Source organism: Notamacropus eugenii, chromosome 4 (genome assembly GCF_028372415.1).
Source record: "Notamacropus eugenii isolate mMacEug1 chromosome 4, mMacEug1.pri_v2, whole genome shotgun sequence".
Lineage (NCBI taxonomy): Eukaryota > Metazoa > Chordata > Mammalia > Diprotodontia > Macropodidae > Notamacropus > Notamacropus eugenii.
The window spans coordinates 53,553,510-53,567,732 of NC_092875.1; the positions used below are offsets into that span (position 1 = coordinate 53,553,510).

Sequence of the window (14,223 nt, forward strand, 5' to 3'; positions counted from 1 at the left end):
AAGGACTGGGTTCATTGTTCAGTCTTCCAATTAAGAAAAATGTCATTAGTTCCAATTAATTTTTATAGCTTAGATCCCACCCTATTTAGGAAATTCCATACCTTCAGAGGTTTGACTCTGCTCTAATTACATTTTTCTCTGTTTCCCATTAAAGCCTGGTCTCTTGACATTTAGGACAAAGTGAAGCCACAGAAGACACTTAGGTGAAAGAATTCAACAGACAGGCTGAGAGGGAAAGAGTAGACCTTTGGAAAACTGCTCTCACACCTTGTAGCTTTCGGTTAGAATCCTCTGTCTTGAGATCCTTAGGGGGACTCAATGGCCTGCCTTGAGCTTTCCCTTCTCTGACACGGCCCATCTCTCCTTTCAGTTCCTTCCTTTTTGTTTGCCTACTACTCCTGGGTTGCCATTTTTCCCAGTCTAAGCTGAAGAAGCTCTGCAGAAGGCTAAGGACATCATTCCTCTACTTTCTCTTGCCATGTCGTCCTCTCTCGCCTTTCTCCTCCCCGACTCTTCTCTCTCTCTCTTTTTCCCCTTCCCCTCACTTCCCTCCCTCTCACCCTTTCCTGTCTCGTTCCTCCTTTCCCCTCCATCTCTTCCTCTTTCTCCCTTTCTCTTTCCATTCCCTTCCTCTGTCTCACATCCATCCCCCCTCTAACTCCCAGTCTCAAGTCCTCCTCACAGCTCAAAGATTTCAACAGTCCAAATTGCATCCAAGACTGAGAGGAAATGGTTGTCCCCTTGAACTAAAAAGTTCAGCGTGCCATCCAGGTCTCAACCCTCCGTTAGATGAGGGAGAATAAGAAACTCTCAGAAATGAACTTCTGAAGACTCCAAAGGTGATCCAATTCCAATGAGGCAGACAAATGTGAATCGTCCAAAAAGCCTGAAGTGGATACACAAGGAGCTAACCAACTAGCTTGGATTTTAAAAAAGAGGATATGTACAAAATACTTGAGTATTTGAAGATGTTCAAAAGGGGATGGAACAGAAAGACGATCTCAGTAGCAGAGTCTTGTAAAATTAGTGTCTTGAGTGGAAATGCTTCTAGTGAGTTGGTGGTTGAGTGGGAAGCTAAGGAAAACAGAAGGAGATGTTTTGCAAACGTTGTGCTGTGGAAAGTAGAGTATCATGGGATAGACCTGCTAATTGAGGGTGGATGTGATGATGGTAAGTGAGAACAGAAAGAGGAGGCATCCAAAGCTTGTCTTCTTGGATGAGTTGTTTGCTCTGTCAAGGGAGATGATTTTTGGAGTAGAAATGATGGAACAAAATGACTCACAGGAAATTCCTTCCCAAGAGGAGCAGAGATGGGAGACGAGGACACTTTGGTTGCCTTGATGAATTCAAGTGATGTTATTCCTTTTAGGTACGGGATAGACTAGCTGACCCCTGAATTCTCCAACTCTCAATACTGTGATTCTCTGAATTGGGGAGGGAACGGCAGAGGACATTTATGAAGTACCTACCATGTGCCCGGCGTTGTGTGTGCTCAGTGTTTTACAAATATTATCTCATTGAAACTGCAAAACAATTCTGGCAGGGAGGTGCTCTGATGATCTCTGTTTTACAGCTGAGGAAACACAGTCAGGCAGAGGTCAAATGACTTGCCCAGGACAACACAACTGACTAATGTTTGAAGCTGATATGAACTCAGGTTTTCCTGATACCCATGCTTGGCATTCTAATTATGTATACCACTTAGCTAAAAAGAAATATTGTAACAATGTCATCAAAGAATGCAAAGTACAAAACCCCCCAGAAAAATCAGCTAAATCAATCTCACACTAAATACACCTACCAAGAGAAGACCAGAGAAAGAGAATCAATGAAGAAATGATCTTGAATGGAACTCTTTAGAGGAAGTGAGTGAAAAGTTGTATTTGATGTTGAAAAGACTTTGTTGAAAGGTCAATAGTTGCAGTACATTTTTCTATGGTTGTGTTGATGTTGAATATGACGTTTCCAGAGGTTGCTTGTTGCCGTGGCTTAGAGAGTAGGTCTCAAGAGTCAAGAAATCTGTCTTTAGGTCACCTCTCTGACAGAGACTGATTGTAGACTGATTGTGTGAATCTGGCAAACCATCTAATTTCCCTAGGCAACATTATGAGTCGATATTTTGTAGGCAAGATGCTGATCTGAATTCCTGAAGAAAGGTCTATACTCTCCCCTGCCCTCAGCTCCTTCAGTCCATCAAATGATAGTTTCAAAAATTTTTCAAGAAATACTTTTTCTCAAAAAATCCTGAAATTCCTTTGGAAAGCATCTATGGTCCCTTCTCACTGCAGCTAAATTGTTATGCCTATGGTAAGCCTGATATTTGCCAGTCATTACCAAGGTGTCCTTTCTCAGGTGTGTGAAGAAAGGCACAGCTGTTACTCTGCTTTGCTATTATGAGCAAAGCCCCACTGGTCAGACCCTGGATTGTAAAAAAGTGTATAAACACATGAAGAAGAACACCAAGAACAGCAGAAGGCTGGGGCCCTTGAAGCTCAATTCAAAGAGCTTGTCCATCAATGGTGAGTACATGCAGTTGCCTGATCTTCATGCTTGGTCCCACTCCTATTAAGCTCTCCTTTGTCAAAGCAATTTTCTGTGCTTATGAGGATCCAATCTTGCCTGGATGGCATGTGTCTTACTGAACGTATTTTCCTATGATGTGTTAAGAGATGCCCTAGAGAACTAAGCCCTAGATAGGCAGATGGACTTTTGCCCTGGGAACTCTTTGTGGAATCCTCTGTCTTGAGTCATGATTCATACTGTTGCAAGTCCTTAGGCTTCAGATGCTGTCTTGGATGTTTCTCCATAATCTTTTCTCAAAATCTTCTAGTCCTTCCATATATGGTTGTTCTCTCTCTCTCCATAGGGAACGACTATAGCATGCGCCTCTACTCCTTCTTGTGCTGCTGTGAGTATTTTTATCCTGGGAACAAAGAGAGAACACTACTTGTCCACCTTGTTCTAATAGGAACCTGGGAAAGAAAGGATGGACCAAGGGCAGGAGAGAGAGAGGGAGGCACCATGTCTCCGTCCTTCTCATCATTCAGGCCTCACTGGTTGACTCACTGGTCAAGCCAAATGGAGTCCATTTTCCCTGTGTCTTACAGTCCACACTCTTCCTTGTCCCATGAACGTTTGATCAATAGTTTTCATTCATCAATTTTTGCTTCAGTTCCAGTGAGAATTAGACCGAGTTTCCATCTGGCCGGAATTTCCGAAGGTAAGGTGTGCTTCCATCTCTGATCTCTTCTTGGGAAGGTTTGGCTTACATTTGGCCATGAGACTGAAAGGTAGAGTTTTGGACGTTAGGATCTTAAGATAGGAGATCTTAGGATGACCAGGCAGGAAATTCCCAGGTCATGCAGTCTAACTCCTGTCATCCTATTGAGTTGAAGACGCTGAGGCCCAGAGTCATGACCCCCTCAGTCTCCAGATTTGGTTCTGATCAGCTGATTCAGTTGTCAAGCCCAATGGAGTCCGTTGTCCCTGGGTCTTACAGTTCCTACCCCCTTGTTGTCACATGGGTTTTGGTACAAAGTTGTGACTCATGGTTTTTCCCTTCAGTTGCAGTAACAACCAGCCCATCTCCATGGGAATCACAAATTTCCATCGGTAAGGACTGCTTCCAGTTTAGATCCATTCTTTCCAAGGTTTTGTTCATATTTCCCTATAACACTGATGGACAGGAGATCTTAGGATATTTGGTTTCAAAGATCGGACATCTTAGGATCTCATGTCAGAACAGTTTTCAGTCATCTCTTCGAAATTCTGCTGTCATTTTGACTTGAGTCCACTGGTTCCATGGAAAGTTTTGCTAGGTTTTCGACATGAGAGTGAGAGGTAGGTTATCTTAGCATCTTGGGATTTTAGGATCGCATGGCAGGACACTTCCTGTCCTTTAATCCAACTTGAACCATCATATTGAGTTGAGGACACAGAGGCCCAGACTCATGTCCCCTCAGTCTCATAATTCAGTCCCCAGCACTTGACTCACTGGGCAGACAACATGTGTGCCTTGACCCTGGGGTTGACAGTGCATACCCCTTCTTGTCACACGGATATTTGACCCACAGTTTTCTTCCATGCTATTTCCCTTCAGGTGAAGTAACAGCCAAGTGTGCAGTGTCAGCAGAAGAGTCAACAGGTATGATCTGCTTCCATCATTGAACTATTCCCTGCCAAGATTTCCTTATATCTTCCCTGAGAAAGAGAGATACTACATCTTAGCATCTTACAATTTTCGCATCTGGTGGCAGGACACTTCATGTCCTCTACTCCTACTAGAAACATCATTTTGAATTGAGGATCCTGAGGTCCAGAATTACGTCCCCTCAGTCTCATATTTCAGTCCTCAGCAGTTACCTCAGTGAGCATGCCAACAGAAGTCCATGTTTCCACTGTCTATTTGTTCATTCACCTCCTTGACAAAAAGACATCTGCTCCATAAGTTTGCAATCCTGATATTGCCTGTCAGGTTCAGGAACAACCAACCTGCTAGGTTCATCAGTTATATGCACAGGTAAGGTCTACTTCCACCTTTGAGCCATTCTCTGACAGGTTTTCCTTACATTTGTCTAAGACGGAGAGATGGGAGAGTACTCAGGATCTTAGGATTTTCAAATAGAAGATCTTAGCAGCTGAGGGTAGGAAATTTCTAGGTCATGTAGTCTAACTCCTGCTGTCACTTTGGGTAAAGGAGCCTGAGTTTCAGAATCATGTCCCCCTCAATGTCCTAATTCAGTTCCCACTCGTTCTCACACTGGGCTAGATCAAATGTGTCCATTGTCCCTGTGGCTTCCAGTCTATACCCTTCCTTTTCACACAAACATTTGACTCAACGTTTTCTTTCCATGATATTTCCCTTCAGGTGAGGTAACAGCCACCTGTGCAGTTTCATCAGAACGATTGACAGGTATGATCTGCTTCCATCTGTTTTCCATTCTCTGCAAGGATTTCCTGAGATTTGCCCTGAGAAAGAGAGATAGGAGATCTTAGCATCTTAGGATTTTTGCATCTAATGGCAGGGTACTTGGAGTCATCTACTCCTATGGAAACATGATTTTGAAATGATGACACTGAAGCCCAGACTCATGTCCCCCTCAATCTCATAATTCAATTCCCACACCTTGACACGTGGGGCTAGGCAAAATGCGTCCATTTTCCTTGTGGTTTACAATGTAGAACCCTCATTTGCACAAGGCCATTTGATTCACAGTTTTCTTCCATTCTATTTCCCTTCAGGGGAAGTAACAGCCACCCTTGCAGTGACATCAGAAGAGTCGACAGGTATGATCTGCTTCCATCTTTGATCCATTCCCTGTCAGGATTTGTTCCATTTCCCCGAGAAAGAGAGATAGTAGATCTTGGAATCATGTGATTTTAGCATCTGGTGGCAGGACACTTCATGTCATCTACTCCAAGTAGAAACATCATTTTGAAATGAGGACACTGAGGGGTAGACGCATATCCCCCTCAGTCTCATGATTCAGTCCCTACTCGTTGACACATGGGGCTAGGCAAAATGTTTGAATGTTCTCTATGGTTTCCAGTGTATATTCCTCCTTGTCACATGGTCATGTGACGCACAATGTTCTTCCATGCTATTTCCCTTCAGATGACGTAAAAAACAACCTTGAAGTGTCATCACAAGAGTCGACAGGTATGATCTGCTTCCATCTTTAAACCATTCCCTGCAAAGATTTCCTCACATTTTCCTTGAGAAAGAGAGATAGTACATCTTAGCATCTTACAATTTCAGCATCTGGTGGCAGCGCACTTCATGTCTTCTACTCCTACTAGAAACATCATTTTGAATTGAGGATCCTGAGGTCCAGAATTATGTCCCCTCAGTCTCATATTTCAGTCCTCAGCAGTTACCTCAGTGAGCATGCCAACAGAAGTCCATGTTTCCACTGTCTATTTGTTCATTCACCTCCTTGACAAAAAGACATCTGCTCCATAAGTTTGCAATCCTGATATTGCCTGTCAGGTTCAGGAACAACCAACCTGCTAGGTTCATCAGTTATATGCACAGGTAAGGTCTACTTCCACCTTTGAGCCATTCTCTGACAGGTTTTCTTTACATTTGTCTGTAAGACTGAGAGATGGGAGACTACTCAGTATCTTAGCATCTTAAAATAGAAGATGTTAGCCTCTGAGGGTAGGAAATTTCTAGGTCATGTAGTCTAACTCCTGCTGTCACTTTGGGTAAAGGAGCCTGAGTTTCAGAATCATGTTCCCCTCAATCTGCTAATCCAGTTTCCACTCGGTATCACACTGAGCTAGATAAAATGTATCCATTTTACCTGTGGCTTACAGTCTATACCCCTCGTTGTCACACGAACATTTGACTCAACATTTTCTTCCATGATATTTCCCTTCAGGTGAAGTAACAGCCACCCTTGCAGTTTCATCAGAACAATCGACAAGTAAGACCTGCTTCCATCTCTTATCCATTCTATGCAAGGATTTCCTGAGATTTGTCCTGAGAAAGAGAGACAGGAGATCTTAGGATCTTCGGATTTTTGCATCTAGTGGTAGGAGACTTGGAGTCATCTGCTCCTATGGAACCATTATTTGGAAATGATGACACTGAAGCCCAGACTCATGTCTCCCTCAATCTCATAATCCACTCCCCAGTCGTTGAGACATGAGGCTGGGAATATGTGTGCATTTTCCCTGTGATTTACAGTGTAGATATACCCCTCCTTCTCACATGGACATTTGAGCCACAGCTTTCTTCCATGACTTTTCTCTTCAGGGGAAGTATCAGCCCACTTTGATGTGTCATCAGAAGAATCGACAGGTATTGTCTGCTTCCGTCTTTGATCCAGTCACTGCAGGGATTTCCTTACATTTGTCCTGAGAAAGAGAGATAGTAGATATTAACATCTTTCGATTTTAGCATCTGTTGGCAGGACAGTTTACGTAATCTACACCAACTAGAAACATCATTTTGAAATGAGGAAACTGAGGCTCAGACTCATGTCCCCTTCAATCTCATGATTCAGTCCCTACTCGTTGACAAATGGGGTAGGCAAAATGTGTGCATGTTCCCCATGGTTTCCAGTGTTTAACCCTCTTGTCACATGGATATTTGACGCACCATTTTCTTCCATGCTATTTCCCTTCAGATGAAGTAAAAGACAACCTTGCCATGACATCAGAAGCGTCGACAAGTATGATCTGCTTCCGTCTTTGATCCATTCACTGCAGGGATTTCCTTACATTTGCCCTGAGAAAGAGAGATAGTAGATATTGGCATCTTACGATTTTAGCATCTGGTGTCAGGACACTTCATGTCATCTACTCGCACTAGAAACATCAGTTTGAAATGAGGTCACAGATGCCCAGACTTTACCCTGAATCCCATGCCTACTTCCCTGGTTAACTTAGCCTTTCTTCTTCATGGTCGAATTTATTTAAATTATTTCCTGCTCCTGAGCTCTGTTCATGTTCCTGTGTTATGCAAAATTTTAGCAATCAATTGAATTCAGCCATAAATGGAAGCAAAGCTGCAAAGGACAGGAATCCAGGAGGGTCAGGTGATTAGCAATGTTAGGCAGAATTCAAAGTCTATAAAGTTGAGAAAGGTGTATCCTATCTCAGAACATAATATTTAAGAAACCTAAGGTTAAAATAGAAATACAAAATTAGAAAAGGAATTTGCTAACGAGAGCATGATTGGGACATGATTAGAAAGAATTCCCATTGTGAAGTGTGTAAGAGTTTAGGAGTCTGAAATCTCAACCTAATCCAACAGTCTTATGGAACAATATACTTAGTCCCCGTGAAGGTCAATCTAGTCCTTGTACAGGGGAAGAACAAAAATGATTAATCACAGGCCCTGGCCTGATCAGCCCCCATTGAGCATGCTCTGTTGTATTCTGAGGAAACAGGCTCGAGATAGAAAAGATAGGGAAAGCAAATGGCCCTTATGTGAACTGAAAGCTATTTCATAAAAGGATTGTGGGAAGGAACTGGATTTATTGACTACAAATAAAAGGGACTTTAATGAGTATCTTCAAATAGTGCAAGGCCTGTAAGGGCATTGCACAGCACATCCTTCTCCTTGACGTCAGTGAGCAGAATGAGAAATTTGAATGATAGTTGTTGGGGACTATATTTAGATTCACATTAAGGGAATATTTTCCACGAATTATAGCCATTGAAAGTAGAATGCACTGCCTCAGCAAGCAGTGGGTGTCCCCTCCTGGAAGGTGTTCATGCTAAGCTTGAATGACATGTTCCTGGAAATGGAATTGGAAGAGTTCTTCTGCAGGAAGCTTGGACCACAATGAATGAAAGAAGACTTTCATGTGGTAACTGTTGTGCTGAAGGGATCTTTTATGAGCTGAGAGATCAGTGGGTTACTCAGTAGGTGGCTTGGGCTTCTGCTATGGTAATGCAGGCCAGAACATAGCAACAGTGAAATGAATCAGGGCTCTCTTTGCTCCATCTAAGTCCCCGAAAGTTTACAGTCCCTTCTTAACTCTACCTTCATGACAGATCTTCGTGGCACAGTAAGAAATTGCCCACAAGAATGCTACTCTCCTCCCTTAAGGAGATGAGAAGTGAACTCAAACTCTTAAATTCCCTTCCTGGCTAAGGTTCAGGGTGGGCAAGCACCCAAGACAGTGCCTCTATCCAATGTCCATTTTCTTCATTTTCCAGTCTGAAAACGGTTTAATTCCCAGTCTCTTCATTCATTGGAACTTAAAAATGTGATTCCTTTTGTCTGCTATGTTTTGCCACAAATGTAATCATGATGATAGCTCTTCATGTCATCCTGAAGTTCATCTAATTTCCTTTTCCTTCTTTTTTGATCTACTTCCCTTCTTTCTATCTTATTTGCCTTTTCAGATGATCATGAGTAAAACCCCAGCCAAGTCTTCAACTGTAAGTGTTTTGTTATCGGAATCAACTTTGAATCCTATGTTCCCTTTCACTTGAGTCAACTCTGGTGTCTTTAGAAAGAAGTTCTATACCTACCCTCACCCCACACCCCCTGGCCCCAAAGGACTGCCTTGATACATAGCAAACTTCCCATCACTAGAAATCATCTTGAAAACCCAAGATGATAAGAATGCTTCAGTACAATGTTTGATGCACTCTGAGGGCTTTTCAAGTACTGAGAATCTACATAGGCTATGTTCCAGAGGGAGAAATAAATAGACTCTAGCTCCTTATGCACCTTCACGATCCAGAGACATTGTTTGATTGCCTGGAATTCCTGGTCCTCTGTCCGAGACTGTGCAGCGATTATGGAGCAAGGCATCCCCTTGGGATGGTTAGGGGAATTCACAGTGGAGCTCAGCTCTTGAAGAAAGATTCTGTAAAGGTGAGCTCACGATGGTGTCCCTTGTATAGTGTCAGCAGCAGGGTGCTGTAGCCATTGTTCTTATCCAGACTCCTCCTGGGAGAAGCCAGGCAGATAAGTCAACCTGAAGTGTCTGTCCACATTCATTCATTCAGCCATTTGTCCAACACTTAGGAGGCAATCCATCCATGTGGAACACTGACGTAATGACCTCATTAATATAGGGACGCCCCAACAGATTGCTTGGCCCTAATGGTCTCTGTCAATTTTCAACAGCTCCTCCTCCTCCTCTTTCTCTTTCTTCTTCTTTTTCTAATCCTCCTCCTTCTTCATCTTTTAGTTTTTCTTTTTCTTCATCTTTTTGGTGTTCTTCTTGTTATTTACGTTTTTCTAGCTTGATGTACAGCAAGTATTTCATCTCTTCCAACTTTCAAGGAGCTGTCTGGGCCTGGAACATTCACAGGTATAAATGTGGGAATATTAGTGTCCTGGGAAAATGTCCCCTGGGTCCCACAGGCAAGCTGGGGAGAGAATATGATTTGGAAAAGGAAACTTGCTTGAAGCCTTATATGCTCACTTTCCAAAGAAGTGAGCACACCAGAATCTGAGACTGTGTTTAATGACTTGGGTGTTAGAGGGTAACCTTGCTATGTTACATATTTGTAAGCCCTCACCTCAAACCCACACACAAACAAACACATAAACACACAGAAAAGGCAGATGTGACTTTTTGTCAGTTGATTTAGCATGGAATCTAAAAGCATTTCCATAGTTCTTTGAAATGAACCTGTGTTTCCCATCCAAAACCTAAAGAAATTGAAGGCCTGGGGCATTCTAGCCAGGAAGCCCAGAGCTTGATATATTTTGTCAATAGCAGCCATTTCACCAAATTCTTTTTCTTCCTATGGCCACCGAGCACCATCCTACCCTGCTCTGAGTCCTCTCCAAGGGGTTCTGTGACTCATCCAGCTAATCACTTTGTCCCCACATCCACTAGGAAATTGTCCACACTTGGACTTTATCAGTGCTTTCTATTCTCCATGATTTCTCCTCAAGACCTGTGAGAACCTCTCACCCTCCAGGCACCTCATCAACTGCAGCAACATTCTCCAGCACCTCAGGTAAAAGGGTACCCCTATTATGCATTCCCACGAGTGTTTTATTGTGCTTAACTGAAAGATGAGAAGAACAATGGGAGAGTTCCCGGGAAGGAAGGTTTGGGAATTGCTAGAGATTCCTCTGTGTGGATGTCAACATGGCCCTGGAGTATGAGTTTTCCTTCCAGGAAGAAGTAGGCCAATAGAAGAAAAGGGTGTGAGAGGCTCTCTTTGGTTGATGTACCCAGGGATCAGGTATGGGTCTTTAGTTTTCCTCAAACGTGGATCACAGTGAATACAAAAGCCTTTTCTGTAGTCACTGTTATACTTAAGCATTCTTTCCTGCTCTTAATGATTAGTGGAATAGTCAGTATGTGGCTTGGCCTTCTGCTATGTTTCTTGAGGTCAGGACATAGGAAAAACAACGGAAATGGGATTCTCTTTGCTCCATCTCAATCCCCAAAGCTTTAAGGGCCCTTCTTGCCTCTACCTTCATGGAGAACTTCATGGAAGAGTAAGGATGTGACTAGAAGAATGCTACATTACTCCCAGAAGGGGGATGAGAACTCACACATTTACTTCATGACTAAGGTTCAAGATGGGCAAATAGCAAAGGCAGTGCCTCCACCCAGGGTCCATTTCCTCCATTTGGCAATCTGAAAATGGTTTCATTCCAGTTACGACAATCATAGGTCTTTTGGAGAGTGAATCCTCTTGTCTGTCATGCTTTGGCATGAATGCTATCATGTTGATAGCTCTTGATATCATCCTAGAGTCTATCCAGTTTCCTTTTCCTTCTTTTTTGATCAATTTCCTTTCATTCTGTTATTTGGCTTTACAGGTTATAATGAATACCCTCAAATGCACATCATAGCAAGTAAGTGTTTTGATAGTGAAATGACATGTGAACTGATGTTCCTTTCACTTTAGTCAACTCTGGTGTTGTTAGCAAAATACTTCTTCCCTTCACCCATCCCCCACCCCCGCCAAAGGAAAGCTTTGAAACTTAGAAAATTTTCCATCACTGGAAATCATCCTAAAGACACAACATGTTAAGAAGGCTTTAGTGAAGGCCTTGATGCACTCTGAGGGCTTTTTTAGTACTGAGAATCTCTGAAGAAAATATCCCAGATGGAAAAAAAAAAATGGACTCTTGTGCACCCTCATTATCCAGAAACATTGTTTTCTTCCCTGGAATGCAGGTCCCTGGAATTGTCGTAGGGTGCATGGGGATAACTTAGCAAGACATCCCCTTCACAAGTCACCTCAGTTCTTTAAGAGAGTTTTTCTAAAAGAGAACTCATGATGGTGTGCCAGCTGGATACTTTAGCCATTGTTCTTATCAAAGACTGTTCCTGTGAGAATCCAGTCCGCTAAGTCCACCCAAAGTGTCTGCCCACATTCATGCTTTCAGTCATTTGTCCAACACTTATTAGACAATTCCTACATGTGGAACACTGAACTAATGACCTCATTAATATTGGGAGGACCTGACAGAGTGCTAGGCCAGAACAATCTCTGTCACTTCTCAATGTCTTCTCTTCCTCTGCCTCTTCTTCTTCTTCTTCTCTTTCTCCTCCTCCTCCTCCTTCTCTTCCTCCTTCTTCTGCTCCTTCTCCTTTTTCTTCTATTTCTTCTTCTCCTCCTCCTCTTCCTTCCTCTTTTTCATCTTCTTCCTCATCTTCTCCTTCATCGTCTTCTTCTCCTCCTACTTGTTCTTCCTTTACCTCTCCCTTGTCTTCTTCCTCTTCTTTGGCTTTTAATTCTTCTGCTTTTTCCTCTTCCTCTCTCCTTTCTTCTTTTCCTCTTTTCTTCTACTCCTCCTCCTCCTTCATTTTCTTCAACTTGCTCCTCCTCTACTACTCCATTTTTTTCTTCTTCTTCTTCTTCTTCTTCTTCTTCTTCATCATCATCATCATCATCGTCATCATCACCTTTTTGTTTTTCCTTTCCTTCTCTATATTTTTACAGCTGTTGGTATACCCATTGAGTCATCTCTTCAAGTTTCAAGGAATCCACAGGGCCTGGAGCCTCCACAGGTACCAATTAGGCAACATTCGTACCCTGGGGAACATCCCCTGGGTCTCATTTGCATGCTGGGGAGAGAATATGATTCTGAAAAGGCAAATTGCTTCAATCCTTAAAAATTCTCTCATTCTAATACTTCCCTTCCAATAAGGGAGCAAAGCAGTTTCTGAGACTTGGTGAAACATCTTGGGTGAGCAACACTGACCTCAGTATGCTGAATGTTTCAAAGCCCTCTCTCCCCCTCTTCCCCCAAATCTCAAAGTCGAACATGAATTTCTGGTGGTTCATTTATCAAAGTGTCCAGATGGCTTTTTTCTGGGAGATAGTTGAGAGGATTTCCTTAGGCTCGATTCCCTATGTAAGCCCCTTCCATTGTTAACATGCTGTGAGGAAGAGATCCCAGATTTCTGGGTCCTCTCATACCTTCCCAGTATTGGTGTGATGGTGATGGGTTTCTCATTTCCTCCATCATAAGGCCAAAATGGTATGAGGAAGAAACCCCCGTACCTCTGCATCTTTTGATGCCTTCCCAATAGTATATGCATGGGCATTGCTTTCCTTATTCCCCTGTCAAAGCTTGGGTGGTGAATATTTTTCAAACTTAACCCCAGAGAGGTCATGGGTAGGTGTCAGGTCAACTTTAGCTCAGTGGCAAACAGCAGTATGTATGTGGTGGAAAAACCACCTCATGAGATACCTAGTAGTCCTGAATTCCATGTCCCTTATGAATGAAGTCCCTGAGATTATACGTCAGTTGATGATCTTCAGCTGTTAGACACACACAGACACATATTCCGTTTGTTCAGTCCTCCATTAAACAATCATTCACTTAGCATCATCTGTTTGTGGCAAAGTGTGCCTTTGCCCAAAAGACCTATTTCACTCTGTAACCATGGTCTTAGTGTCCATACCTAATGACATTCCTTCTTACAGCTCCTACATTAATGAGCATACCACCACATGCAATCCCTGTGGGACCTATAAGATCTGGACACTAGACAGGTAAGAAAAGAGGGGAAGCATCAATCCCCTGGAGAGGAATGACTTAGTCTCATGCTTCTGCCAAGGAAGAATTTGCTGTCTAAAAGGGAGACCAGCTCTAGGTCTTTCCAAACCTCCATCATTCCTCTGCAAAATTCAGGCAGGGCTTGGTTTATTACACTGGGTGCCTTATCATGAAGGCTGGAAAAGATGTAACTTGCAAGGTGTTGACCTTAAACCTCACCAGAATAATCATGTGGAAACTTGCTGTCTTCTCTCTTACTCAAAACGCAAGGAAAATGAAAGCCCATGGTACTCTGGGGATAAGGCACTGGGCAGACAAATTTTGGCGCTGAAGGCCAGGGATATAAGTATCCCTGTCCCCTCTCGTGGTCCCTGAACCTTGCTAAGCCCAGACATGGTCATTTTTCTCCCTCTCTTCTTGCAGCTAGTGACCAGAGACTGCAACATTTTACGGTCAACTTCACCATCACTAATTGACCCTACACACTTGGACACCCAGGCTCTATCGCACTTAACAAAGAAGAAGGGGCCCTTTAGCATCTGGTGAGATTTTTGCACTTCCCACTCTCTACCTACATTCTGTAGCCATTCTTTGTTTCTCTGAGCATTCTCTAATCACATTCCCTTGTCAGCTGAGTCCCTTATTTACAAATAGCAGGCTATATCAGAAACTTTTGAGAAAAACAGGAGGCAAGAGAAGGGGTGATAGGACCACTGTTTGGAGTGGATCTCACAAGTATGATAGATGAGAGAGAGACAGCATAGAACATCCCC

The 14,223-nt window shown here is 42.9% G+C and overlaps 1 protein-coding gene across 13 annotated transcripts in view; it reads left to right on the forward strand.

The window, feature by feature from the left end:
* The window catches only part of LOC140499500 (uncharacterized), a 54,366-nt gene extending 40,406 nt beyond the window's left edge, over positions 1–13,960 (forward strand). For 5 of the 13 annotated variants that reach the window (XM_072600993.1, XM_072600994.1, XM_072600992.1 and 2 more), the window contains 15 exons: positions 2,353–2,519; positions 2,867–3,220; positions 3,565–3,612; positions 4,100–4,144; positions 4,868–4,912; positions 5,242–5,286; positions 5,615–5,659; positions 6,384–6,428; positions 6,761–6,805; positions 7,134–7,178; positions 8,863–8,898; positions 9,714–11,293; positions 12,388–12,455; positions 13,378–13,446; positions 13,874–13,960. In XM_072600993.1, coding sequence (XP_072457094.1) covers positions 2,353–2,519; positions 2,867–3,220; positions 3,565–3,612; positions 4,100–4,144; positions 4,868–4,912; positions 5,242–5,286; positions 5,615–5,659; positions 6,384–6,428; positions 6,761–6,805; positions 7,134–7,178; positions 8,863–8,876 — 898 coding nt within the window. In that variant the 3' untranslated portion in view covers positions 8,877–8,898; positions 9,714–11,293; positions 12,388–12,455; positions 13,378–13,446; positions 13,874–13,960. Of the gene's footprint in view, positions 1–2,352; positions 2,520–2,866; positions 3,221–3,564; positions 3,613–4,099; positions 4,145–4,867; positions 4,913–5,241; positions 5,287–5,614; positions 5,660–5,758; positions 6,035–6,383; positions 6,430–6,760; positions 7,033–7,133; positions 7,179–8,862; positions 8,899–9,713; positions 11,294–12,387; positions 12,456–13,377; positions 13,447–13,873 lie in introns of those variants that run through there. The other 8 variants (XM_072600998.1, XM_072600996.1, XM_072601005.1 and 5 more) reach the window with 8 other exon arrangements.
* The last annotated feature ends 263 nt before the right edge of the window (positions 13,961–14,223 follow it).